General features: G+C 47.2%; 1 protein-coding gene across 1 annotated transcript in view; it reads left to right on the top strand.

Moving 5' to 3' along the window:
• Positions 1 to 13,685, top strand: part of BLM (BLM RecQ like helicase) — a 130,584-nt gene that overhangs the window by 78,219 nt on the left and 38,680 nt on the right. The window contains exons 10-12 of the mRNA XM_075346104.1: positions 2,609 to 2,722; positions 4,100 to 4,198; positions 4,650 to 4,798. Of these exons, the coding sequence (XP_075202219.1) occupies positions 2,609 to 2,722; positions 4,100 to 4,198; positions 4,650 to 4,798 (362 nt within the window). The remainder of the gene's footprint in view (positions 1 to 2,608; positions 2,723 to 4,099; positions 4,199 to 4,649; positions 4,799 to 13,685) is intronic.

Raw genomic sequence — 13,685 nt, 5'->3', positions numbered from 1 at the left:
TCAGCGCTGTCACTGCTGTCTAGGGCCGACTCGCGAGCGGCCCAAGACTGTCACTAGCGGTGACGTCACGGGCTCTCGCGATAAGTCAGTGACAGCGCTGACGTCAGCAGTACAGGAGATGATCACAGAAGGTAATGATCTCATCTATGCTCCTGATGGCAGCGCTCGTCATCCCCTGCAGTGACCTGAGCTGACCTATTGATGTTAGCTCAGGTCACTGCATTGCTCTCCCAGCCAATGGGGAACATTCTGTTTTTCATTGACTGGGACAGCGACTATGGTATGGATCGCCGTGCCCCCCCCCCCCTTATTGGATTACGCCGGACGTGGAATTGATTGTGCTCTTTTCAATAAATTGGTTAAAGAGGGAATGTTTTGGGGAGTGTTTTTTCAAATAAAACTTTTTTTGTTGTCTATTTTTTAATTATTACTGACTGGGTTGGTGATGTCGGGTATCTGATAGACGCCTGACCTCACCAACCCCAGGGCTTGATGCCAGGTGACATTACACATCTGGCATCAACCCCATATATTACCCCGTTTGCCAACGCACCAGGGCGCGGGATGAGCTGGGGCAAAGCGCCAGGATTGGCGCGTCTAATGGATGCGCCACTTCTGGGGCGGCTGCGGCCTGCTATTTTTAGGCTGGGGAGTGTCCAATAACAGTGGACCTCCCTAGTCTGAGAATATCAGACCCCAGCTGTCCGCTTTACCTTGGCTGGTGATCCAATATGGGGGGGACCCCACGTTTTTTGTTTTAAATTATTTATATAATTTAAAATAACAGCGTGGGGTGCCCACTGTTTTGGATTATCAGCCAAGGTGAAGCTGCCAGCGGTGGTCTGCAGGCTGCAGCCGTCTGCTTTACCCTAGCTGGCTACAAAAAATGGGGGGACCTCACGTCATTTTTTTTTAATTATTTATTTATTTTATGGCTAAATACAAGGCTAAGCACCCTTTAGGCTACTTTCACACATCCGGCTTGAGCTCTGCGGCTCAATCCGGCTGTGCAAGCTATGCAACGGATGCGGTGAAAACACCGCATCCTTTGCATAGGTTTTTCCTTTGCGGCCAGTCCGGTTTTTGCCGCTTGCGGCATGCTACTGAGCATGCGCAGTGGCAAAAACCGCATGCGGCGGCCGGATGCGGTTATTGCCGCATCGCGCCGCATCCGGCCGCCATAGGCATGTATTGAAAAATGTGCCGCATCGGCCGAATGCGGCGCGATGCGGTTTTTTTTGCCGCACGAAAAAACGTGCCAGGCAACGTTCCATCCGGCCGCCGCATCGGCTACATCTGCCGCATGCGGCAAAAAACGGACGGAACGCAAGGCCATGCGGCACAATGCGGCACTAATTAAAGTCTATGCAGGAAAATCGCAACCGGCAGCAAAAAAAAACGGTTGCGATTTTCATGCAAAGTGCCGGATTGTGCCGCATAGCAAAAACCGGAGGTGTGAAAGTAGCCTAAGTGCCACATGAAAGTCACTAAAGGGTGCCAGCTTAGAAAATGCAGGGAGGTGGAACATTATATAGGTTTTTCTCATCTATCTATCTATCTATCTATCTATCTATCCCTCTATCTATCTATCTATCTATCTATCTATCCATCCCTCTATCTATCTATCTATCTATCTATCTATCTATCCCTCTATCTATCCATCTATCCCTCTATCTATCTATCTATCTATCTATCTATCTATCCATCTATCCCTCTATCTATCTATTCATCTATCTATCTATCCCTCTATCTATCTATCTATTCATCTATCCATCTTTCCCTCTATCCATTATCTGTCTATCGATTATCTTTATTATTTATTGCAGGGACAAACCTGCGGTAAATCCGCGGTAAATTCGCGGCAAATCCGCGGCAAAAACGCATGCGGATTTGGTGCGGATTTTTTCCGCAGGTCCGGAAATCTTTCACTGGCAGAAGTTTCTCAAGAAATTTTCTTGAGAAACTTCACATTTCTAGTGCGCACATAGCCTTAAGGTTCGGGTTCGCTCATCTCTGACTGGGAGCTGATTATCACCGTAAACTGAAAATAAATACACATTTCATTGAAGGGCAGACCATGTGGACAGCAACCATCCCATGTCCAGCTTGTGAATTTTAAGATTTCTTGGATTTAAAGTTAACCTGTCACCAGATTTGGTGTCTATAAGCTGCGGCCACCACCACTGGGCTCTTATATATACAGCATTCTAACATGCTGTATATAAGAGCCCAAGCCGCTGTGTACAACATAAAAAACACTTTATAATACTCACCTAGTAGGTCGCTCCGTTGCACAACAGTCGGATGGGTGGCGCTGTTCTCCAGATGCGGCGCCTCCTCTTTCGCCCATCTTGGTTTTCCTTCTTCTGAAGCCACGGTGCATGACGCATCCTACATCATACACACAGGCCGGTACTGAGGTCCTGCGCAGGCACAATTTGATCTGTCCTGCTCAGGGCATGTTAGAATGCTGTATAGAAGAGCTCAGTGGTGGTGGCTGCAGCTTATAGTCGCCAAAACTGGTGACAGGTTCCCTTTAAATACTCAGAATGTCAAAGAGGAAAAAAATATCTGATATTTTGTCACATTACATTTTTTATTCATCTAGATTCCAGCCACATACCTCACGGGAGATAAGACAGATGCTGAAGCTTCCAGCATTTACTTGCAGCTCTCTAAAAAAGATCCAATCATAAAGCTGCTATATGTCACTCCAGAAAAGGTAATATTTACACTTATACACGCTGTATTACTGTGTTATATCTTCAGTGTTGTCCCGTGAGAGATATAAAATATGCACAAAAATGTAAGGAGTGTGTTCTCTTTTGGGACATACTGTATAAATGCCTTTAGGGCCATATTCATTGCATTTGTGCCTTTTTTTTTTTTTTTTGTCTGGCTTTGGTGTTATTCGCCTGTTTTTAATTTGCCCCTTAGCATTCATTTAATTTTCACCTTTTTTTTTTAAAGTCTATTTTTGTATTCACCCGCTTTGTTTATTGTTAATGTTTTCGGCTGATATTTCAATTGTGACAATTTTTTGCAAATATACACCAGTCCCCCATGTACAACTGAAAGTTTGGGTCACATTTTGCTACATTTTAGTGGAACATGCAGTTTTTTGGTGTTTTTTCTCTAAAATGTCGCAAAAAGGATCAAGATAAAAATAAAGTGCATTTTCTATTTTGCACAAAAATCATTAACCCCGGGCACTATTTTGAAGAATTTGGCTCAAAAACAAGACAAAAAAAAGAGGGGTGACTTAATAAATAAATTTAAAAAAAACCTAAATGATAAATTGGTCCGTTACTATAATTCATTTATTATTAATATTTTTACTTTGTACCGGGGGCTCCTCTAGAATTCCAGTTTTCTCACATGGATGCCCCTGTTGCTGTGAAAAGCCAAAAACAATAAGTAGCTGTAGATCTGACTGATCTTACCATGTACTTGTTTATGCTACGATTCCACTATACTGGAAATATAAAGTTGCCTCATCATTTCTTGGTCTGATGTTAGGGCCAGCTTTAAAGGGAATCTTGTCAGCAGGTTTTTGCTACCTCAGCTGAGAGCAGCATGATGTTGGCAAAGAGGCCCTAAGTTCAAGAATGTATCACTTAGATTAGTGGGTGCAGACGTTCTGACACAGTGAAAGATTTTAGATTTTGCATGTAGTAGTGTTAGGAGAGCTGACCCTGCCCACACCAGACTTTCAGTGTAGATTTCCATAGACATAAGCTGCTAATCACAGAAGGGGCGGAGTCTGACTACAGCTCAGTGCTGCTGAGACCTACTAATGATAAAGATAAAAGGCTTAAACTTACATTGCAGGTAAACAAAAAAAAGCCTGTGAGATAACAGATGCATGGCTAAAGTCTCTGCTTTAACACTTGTAGCATGCTGTCTTCAGGTTACATTGCAGAAACCTGATGACAGAGTCCCTTTAAAATAAAAAGGATATATGGTGAGACAATTCCCTAAAATTTAAAATCTATTCTTTGTATGGGTGAGTAGTAGTGCAGTCCTCATCTTCCTGATTGTGTCTAAATCCTGTATTTCAGTTCAAAAATTGTATACATTTAATTTCTCTGTACAAAAGGTTTGCGCAAGCCCCAGACTTATCACAACAATGGAAAATTTGTATGAACGTCAACTGCTGGCGCGATTTGTCATTGATGAGGCTCACTGTGTAAGCCAGGTAAGCTGTCCTGTGCACGGACATAGCTTGCAAGGAAGTGGGTCGTTCCATTATTAAGATTATTAGTCGGTAAAACAAAAAATGAATTACTATGCTGATATTATGCGTCAGACTGGATGATGACGAATGACTTGTAGAGCAACAGACCGTAACCCAGCTTCCTTTTTTTTTTTAGCTGTAGCAGGGCATACTAAATCAAAAAGAATGTATCAGAATTATTTTTTTTTTCCTAATTTATAAAGGCTAAAAGAATAATTGATTTGTAACTAATACATTCAACTATGTACGAATTACGAAAAAAAAACACTTTAGAAAAAGGATGAATGTGGAAGAAAGGGTTTTTTTTATACTTAAGTTGTGTGGTATGACAATTTTTAGTAATAGACTTTCTACTGGTTGTTTTTTTTTTTTTTTTTTTTTTCTCTTTTGATACATTTTCTTCTTCTAACAGTGGGGCCATGATTTCCGTCCAGACTACAAAAGGCTGAACATGTTGCGTCAAAAATTTCCTTCTGTAGCAATGATGGCTCTTACAGCAACAGCAAATCCCCGTGTCCAGAAAGATATTCTCAACCAGCTCAAGATGACCAGACCTCAAATGTAAGACTGGCATTAATTGGATGAAATTTGTGTTACCCTATGGAAAGAGAGCCAGGCCTGACCCATCCCCCTTCTCAGTTTTATTATTTGGTTATTAGAATGATTTGTCGTAGTAGTATTATCATCTGTTACATATACACCATAACATGTTATTGGCTCGACTCTCCTGTAAAGCTTTTAGCTGATAACTTTCTTGAATGTGGCTTACTTCACTCTTTGATTGCTAAGTACAGTTTTGAACACCCTTTTAGTGACTGGGCCAATTTTGACCTTAATGATCAGGACAAATTTTCCAATTATGGCCAGTATCACTTTATGTGGTAATAACTCTGGAACACTTCAACGGATCCCCAGATCAGATTTCATACTTTGCACTGATGAGGGGTAATCACCCGAAACATGGTGTCTGCAAATTGAGGTTCTGATCTGGCATAAATCCTAGGTCTACTGACGAGGCTCGTTAAACTGTCTATTTTGACTTTTAGGATAGGTGGCACTAGAGTTCGTATACATCCTCCCTGAAGAGTCCACGGATCCCCGTGATTCTGAGATTATTTATTAGTGATATATTGTACTTTATCTTCATGGTAAATTTAGATAGATATTTTTTGCATTTGTGAAAAGATCTAAATTTTGTATAACATTTTGCAATATTCAAACTTTTAATTTTTATATCCTTAACCCCTTCACAACTGAGGACGTAACCTTACATCCTAAATCATGAAGAGGTAATCACCACTTGCTGCTGCTGTGAGCTAGCGGCGATCCCTGCACATGTCTGCTGATTTGTTCAGCAGACATGTGTGCCTCGCAGGTGCAGGTGGATCCGCGATCAACCAACACATGTTAACCCCTGAAATCGCGCTGATAAGATGTGACAGCACTATGAAAAGCGCCGCATCGGGTAATGCGTACTTACCCACCGCCATCAGAGGCCCCGTGATGCGATCACGGGGAGCCGATGGTTGCTATGATAGCACAGGGTCATGTGATGCCTCCTTTCGCTATCCTGACTCACTTCCTGTTAGAGCCGGCAGAGTGCTGTAACAGAAGACGAGCATTTCTGCTGATTTGAGCTCTGCAGCTCTGATCGGGAGAAATTAATGAGCAATTAAGACTGATGATCCTTATAGTCCCCTAGGGTGACTAGTAAAATAAAGCAAAAAAAGTAAAAAAAATAGAGTTTTAAGAAATTAAAAAAACCTGAAACTTTAAATTGACCCCCATTCACCCCATTAAAAATTGAAGGGTTAAGAAAAATATACACCCATAGTTGATATCGCCGCATTCAGAAATGCCCGATCTATCAAAATATAAAATCAATCTGATAGGTAAACGGCTTAGCAGCAAAAAAAATTCCAAACACCAAAGTTATGGGGTTTATATGGTTGGCGCAAATTTACTGTATCACAAAATGCAATAACAGGCGATCAAAACATAGCATCAGCGTAAAAATGGTACCATTTGAAAACGTCAATTCAAGACGCAAAAAATAAGCCATCCACTGAGCCCCATATACCGAAAAATGAGAACACTACGGGTTACAGAAAATGGCACAAAAAGTGCGCCACTTTTTTGGGACAAACTTCTGAATTTTTAACCCCTTAGATAAAAGTAAACTTATACTTGTTTAGTGTCTACAAACTCTTACCGACCTGAGTCATCACACCGACACATCTGTTTTACGATATAGTGAACACAGTGAATATAATATCCCAAAATCAATCATGTAATCGCACTTTTTTTTTTTTTCCAAGTTTTCCTCACTTGGTCAAACTTATGGTTTAATTTAAAAGTACATTTCGTCCCACAAGCCTTCATATGGCCAGATTGACGAAAAAATAAAAAAAGTTACGGCCCTCGAAAGAAGGGGAGCAAAAAAACCCCCCAAAAAACAAAACTGAAAATTGCCCAGGGCTGAGGGGGTTAATATTCCTGGTAGAAAACCACACATAGTCATTCACACCTAAGTCCAGACCTGGCAAGCGTCTTCTATCTATCTTTGTATCTATCCCCCATAAGCTTCAAATTACTCTGAACCCCTTTAAATACAGAACACAGTGATGAGGCAAAACGCTTCTTCTTTGTCGCTCCATTGGGAGACCCAGACAATTGGGTGTATAGCTTCTGCCTCCGGAGGCCACACAAAGTATTACACTTTAAAAAGTGTAACCCCTCCCCTCTGCCTATACACCCTCCCGTGCATCACGGGCTCATCAGTTTTATGCTTTGTGTTGAAGGAGGCACACATGCACTCATGCTCCCATTTTAGTCAGCAGCAGCTGCTGATTTTATCGGATGGAAGAAAAGAGGGCCCCTCACAGGGCCCCCGGCATGCTCCCTTCTCACCCCACTGAGTCGGCGGTGTTGTTAAGGTTGAGGTACCCATTGCGGGTACACAGGCAGGAGCCACATGCCGTTTTCCTTCCCCATCCCTTAAGGGCTCTGGGAGAAGTGGGATCCTATCCGGTCATCCAGGCACTGGGACCGGGCTCCCTCCGCAGCCCCTGAGGGAATCTGACGGACAGGAGACTGAGTATCATCAGGGACAGGGCCCTGCATCTACAGGTACTCTGTGTCCCCTTGGGGACGGTGCATAGAGCACCTGGACCTCAGACGCTGCAGCGACTGCAGTGATTGGTATGACGCCGGGACTACCGCGCCGACCGCGTCTGCTTGCCGGCCGCGCTTTTAACTTTAGTCCCCGGCTTTTGTGGCCTAGTGCCTTAAACTCCCGCCCCCGGCCCTGCCAGTCAGGGGGTAGGGCGGGACGGTCGGTCGGACGCCGACAGTGAGGGCTGGAGCACACTTGGCTGTCCTCCGCCCCCCTCACTATTCACTCTATGGCACAGATCCCCGCACAGGTACTCAGTGTCCCCTTAGGGACGGTGCATGGAGCACCTTGGACTTAGACTTGGCAGCGATTGCGGGGTTGGTACGGGACTACCGCGCCGACCGTGCCTGCTGGCCGGCCGCGGTTTTCAACTTTAGCCCCCGGCTTTTGCGGCCTAGTGCCTTAAACTCCCGCCCCCGGACCTGCCAGTCAGGGGGAAGGGCGGGACGGTCGGGCTGACGCCGACAGTGAGGGCTGGAGCAGACTGGGCTGTCCTCCGCCCCCCTCACTAATCATCTACGGCACAGATCCCCGCACAGGTACTCAGTGTCCCCTCGGGGACGGTGCATGGAGCACCTTGGCCTCAGACTTGGCGGCGGCTGCGGGGGTAGTACGGGACTACCGCGCCGACCGCACCTGCTGGCCGGCCGAGGTTTTTAACTTTAGCCCCCGGCTTTTGCGGCCTAGTGCCTTAAACTCCCGCCCCCGGACCTGCCAGTCAGGGGGAGGGGCGGGACGGTCGGTCTGACGCCGACCGTGAGGGCTGGAGCACACTTGGCTGTCCTCCGCCCCCCTCACTTTTCACTCCGGGACTCCAGATTCCCGCACTTTTGGGGTTACGCCCACGGCCCCCTCTTCCCCTGTAAACGCCGACAGCCATGTTTTTAAGCAGCACACACTGCTTGAGCGGTCGGTAAGCCAGGTGGCTTCTTCCCATCGGGCTGGGCCACCTAGAGTGCTGAACTGTATATATATATATATATATATATATATATATATATATATATATATAATATTGTATGCAGCTTCACAGTTCGGCGGTACATACTCAGTGATCACTGTGAGCATTGCTCTGGCCGTGTGGCACTCGCTCAGCGGAGCCTGGGGCACTGGTTGGACTCGGCCCGGGTAGAACCGCCGGCGTCCCCTGTCCAGACGGCAGGGACAGAGTTTGCAGCTTTTGCTGAAAAACTCTCTGAGTCACTTTCACAGTCTATGGACATATGATCTTCTAAGATACTAGAAGCTTGCAGCCCAGACCGGCCCCTTACACAGGCCCCGGGCACTGCGGGATCGCTCACAGGCCCCGCTCGGTCCGCGACGCAGCGGGCTCCTGGGGGGACCTCTACTTATTATGTGGGGGACTCCGGCACGGACTGCAGTCCCAGACCGGCTAAGCGAGCTTGCTTAGAATCTTCCCCGACTTCATCAAGAGTCTCAGCTTGAGGACTCTCTAGAGGATGAGGCGGAGGTCGCAGCCCAGGACTCTGTCCGGACGTGGCTCTCAATGCTTCAGAGATGCTGTCCAGAAGCACAGGGCTTTCCCGGACAAGCGTTTTGCTAAACGCATTAATAACACACGTTATCCCTTCCCCTCTGACGTGGTTAAGGGTTGGGCTCAGTGTTCCAAGGTGGCCCTCCAGTCTCTAGACGGGCGGCTAGATCCGTAGTAGCAGTGGCTGACGGTTCAACGCTCAAGAATGCCACGGACAGGCAGATTGAGCTCCTAATGAAATCCATTTATGAAGCCATAGGCGCGTCCGTTGCCCCAGCCTTTGCAGCAGTGTGGGCACTCCAGGCTATCTCAGCTGCTCTGTCTGAGATTAATGCGGTCATACTCTGCTCCGCAATTAGCGTCTTAGACGTCCCAGGCGTCGGTTTTTTCATCCTACGCCATGAATGCTGTCTTGGACTCGGCTTGCCGTACAGCGGTAGCATCCGCCAATCCGGTGGCAGTCCGCAGGGCCATGTGGCTACGAGAATGGAAGGCAGTCTCTGCTTCCAAGAAGCTCTTGTCCGGTTTGCCATTTTCTGGCGACCGATTGTTTGGCGCACAATTGGATGAATCGATTGAGCATTCCAAAGGAATGGACTCGTGCTTACCCAGCCCATACCAAAGAGACCTTAGCACCCTCAGCTAGGTCCCCATCTCATCGTCCAACAGGCTACAGAAGAGCCAGAGAAACTCTTCTGCATGGCGGTCCAGGTCAGGGGAGCGGTCTCCACATGTCCAAGACCGTTGGATGAGAGACATTCTGTCTCACGGTTACAGGATAGAGCTCAGTTCTCGTCCTCCGACTCGTTTCTTCACAACATCTCCGCCCTCCGAGCGAGCTGATGCACGTTTTCAGGCGGTGAACACTCTGAAGGCAGGAGGAGTTGCGTTCCCGTTCCCCTTCAAGAACGTAGTCGCGGTTTTTACTCCAACTTGTTCGTGGTACCAAGAAAGGACGGATCATTCCGCCCCGTTCTGGACTTCACACTGCTCAACACACATGTGAGAACCTGACGGTTCCGGATAGAATCTCTCCGCTTTGTCATCGCCTCGATGGCACAAGGAGACTTCCTAGCATCAATCGACATCAGGGATGCTTATCTCCATGTGCCGATTGCACCAGAGTATCAACGTTTCCTGCGTTTCGCCATCGGATGGCAGCAGTGGTGGCGGTCCTACACTCTCAGGGCCACTCGGTGATCAAAACTGACACCGACCCAATCTCTGACTTACCTCGGGATGGAGTTTCATTCTCTCTCAGCGATAGCGAAGCTTCCGCTGCATAATCAGCGTTCACTACAGGCAGGGGTGCACTCTCTCCTTCGGGCCCAGTCACACCCCTTGAGGCGCCTCATGCACTTTCTAAGGAAGATGGTGGCAAAAAGGGAGGCAGTTCCCTTGCGCAGTTTCGTCTGCGTCCGCTTCTATCGGACACCACAAATGTGACAGGAGGTCGACGTCTCTAGACAAGAACGTCCCTCTTTCTTTCCACTCCCTGGGCGAAGGGAAAATCCTTCCGGCCCCCAGCCGGGGCTGTGGTCACAATTGGACGCGAGTCGGTCAGGGTGGGGAGCGGTCTTCCTCCACCACTCGGCTCAGAGAGCCTGGACTCCGACAGAGTCCTCCCTTCAGATCAATGTTCTGGATAAGGGCAGTGTATCTAGCCCTAAAGGCGTTCCAGCGGTGGCTGGAGGGCAGGCAGATCCGAATTCAGTCGGACATCGCCACGGCGGTTGCGTGCATCAACCACCAGGGCGGCTCACGCAGTCGTCAAGCCTTCCGAGAAGTTCGGCGGATTCTGCTGTGGGCGGAAGCCACAGCCTACACCATCTCCGCAGTTCACATCCCGGGCGTAGAAAACTGGGAAGCAGATTTTCTCAGTCGCCAGGGCATGAACGCAGGGGAATGGTCTCTTCACCCGGACGTGTTTCTAGAGATCTGTTGCCGCTGGGGAACGCCGGACGTCGATCTAATGGCGTCTCGGCACAACAACAAAGTCCCGGCATACATGGCTCGGTCCACGGATCACAGAGCTCTAGCGGCAGACGCGCTACTTCAGGACTGGTCGCAGTTTCGACTGCCTTATGTATTCCTCCTCTGGCACTACTGCCCAGAGTGTTACGCAAGATCAGGTCAGACTGTCGCCGCGCCATCCTCGTCGCCCAGACTGGCCGAGGTGATCGTGGTACCCGGATCTGTGGCACCTCACGGTGGGTCAACCGTGGGCACTCCCAGACCGACCAGACTTGCTGTCTCAAGGGCCATTTTTCCTTCTGAATTCTGCGGCCCTAAACCTGACAATTGGCCATTGAGTCCTGGCTCCTAGCGTCATCAGGGATATCTCCAGACGTCATTGCCATCATGAGACAGGCCAGGAAACCAACGTCCGCCAAGATCTATCACAGGGCTTGGAGGATCTTCTTATCCTGGTGCGCTGATCAGGGTTTCACTCCCTGGCCGTTTGCCTTGCCCACTTTTCTTTCATTCCTTCAATCTGGAATGGACAAGGGCTTGTCTCTCGGCTCTCTCAAGGGACAAGTATCGGCGCTTTCCGTGTTTTTTCAAGAGCGTCTAGCCAGGCTTCTGCAGGTCCGCACGTTCCTGCAGGGGGTTGGCCACATAGTCCCACCTTACAAGCGTCCGTTAGCACCCTCGGATCTTATCAGGGTGCTGACGACTCTTCAGAAGTCACTTTTCGAGCCGATGCGGGATCTCTCTATCTCGCCTTTCGCAAAAGGTAGCCTTCCTAGTGGCAGTCACATCACTCAAAAGAGTGTCTGAGCTAGCAGCGCTGTCAGGCAAAGCCCCCCTCCTGGTGTCTCACCAGGATAAGGTGGTTCTACGTCCGGTCCCGGACTTTCTCCCTAAGATATCCCCGTTTCATCTCAATCAGGATATCTTCTTACTCTCTTTGGGTCCGCATCCAGTTCACCAAGGTGAAAAGGATTTGCATTTATTAGATCTGGTGAGAGCACTCCGGCTCTACATTTCTCGCACGGCGCCCCTGCGCCGGCCCGATGCGCTCTTGTCTTATCGCAGGCCAGAGTAAGGGATTTCAGGTTTTCAAGTCAACCTTGGCTCGGTGGATCAAGGAACCGATTCTTGAAGCCTACCGTTCTTTTGGGCTTCCGATTCCTGCAGGGCTGAAAGCCCATTCTACCAGAGCTGTAGGTGCGTCCTGGGCATTGCGGCACCAGGCTACGGCTCAGCAGGTGTGTCAGGCAGCTACCTGGTCGAGTCTGCACACTTTCACGAAACACTATCAGGTGCATGCCGATGATTCGGCAGATGCCAGCCTAGGTAGGCGAGTCCTTCAGGCGGCAGTTGCCCACCTGTAAGAGGGGGCCGTTTTTCGGCTCTTTTTATCGAGGTATTCTTTTACCCACCCAGGGATTGCTTTTGGACATCCCAATTGTCTGGGTCTCCCAATGGAGCGACAAAGAAGAAGGGAATTTTGTTTACTTACCGTAAATTCCTTTTCTTCTAGCTCCTATTGGGAGACCCAGCACCCGCCCCTGTTCCCTTCGGGCTGTTGTTCTTTTGTGTACACATGTTGTTCATGTTGAATTGTTCTTTTGGGTCATGGTTTCAGTTCTCCGAACATCCTTCGGATTGAATTTACCTTAGACCAATTTATAAGTTTCCTCCTTCCTGCTTTGGCACCAAAACTGATGAGCCCGTGATGCACGGGAGGGTGTATAGGCAGAGGGGAGGGGTTACACTTTTTAAAGTGTAATACTTTGTGTGGCCTCCGGAGGCAGAAGCTATACACCCAATTGTCTGGGTCTCCCAATAGGAGCTAGAAGAAAAGGAATTTACGGTAAGTAAACAAAATTCCCTTCTTTTTGGGAAACCCCAATGCCACTAAAGGTACCATACTGCGGTTGAAAACTGTATGCACCAAAAAATGGTGACTTGCCAGTAGACATCTAGTAACGATTGTTTAAAGCAATTAGATAAAAGTAAACCCATACATGTTTGGTGTCTACGAACTCGTACCGACCTGAGGCATCAAACTGATAAATCAGTTTTAACATATATGAAACACTGTGAATAAAATACCCCAAAAACTATTGTGCAATTGCACTGTTTTGCAATTTTTACACACTTGGAAATTTTTTGCTGTTTTGCAGTACACTATAGGGTAAAACGTATGGTTTCATTTAAAAAGTACAACTTGTCCCGCAATAAACAAGCCCTCATATGGGAAGATTGCCTCAAAAATAAAGTTATGGCTCTCAGAAAAAGGGCAGCAAAAAAACGGAAAATCGCCCGGGGGTTAAACCAGTTAGTCGTGATGTACATTATAATTAATAAATAGAATTTCCGAAATATCTACTTTATATCTGCATCATTTTTCAAACGTCATTTTATTTTGTTAGGATGTTCAAAGAGTTAAAAGTTTAGCAGCAATTCCTAATTTTTTCAAGAAATTTACAAAACCTGTTTCTTTAGGTACTTATTCAGATTTTAATGGAGTTTGAGGGCCTGTATATTGCAAACTCCCCAAAAGTAATACCATTTTAAATACTGCACCCCTCACGTACTTCAAAACTGCTGTCAGGAAATTATTTAACCCTTCTTGTGCTACACAGAAATTAATGTAAAGTGGAAAGAACAAAAAAAATAATAGTTTTCCCCTCTAAAATGGTTCTTTAGCACCAATATTTTCGCCCTTACATGGGATAGCATGAGAAAATGAACCGCAAAATTTGACACTTCGTATCTTTGGAGCGTGCGGATACTCCATATGTGGTCAGAAACCTCTGTTTGCAAAA

The sequence above is a fragment of the Anomaloglossus baeobatrachus genome, chromosome 4 (assembly GCF_048569485.1).
Source record: "Anomaloglossus baeobatrachus isolate aAnoBae1 chromosome 4, aAnoBae1.hap1, whole genome shotgun sequence".
In the NCBI taxonomy this organism is placed as follows: domain Eukaryota; kingdom Metazoa; phylum Chordata; class Amphibia; order Anura; family Aromobatidae; genus Anomaloglossus; species Anomaloglossus baeobatrachus.
The sequence above is the reverse complement of the archived record's forward strand: the minus strand, read 5'-3'. Positions and strand labels throughout refer to the sequence as shown.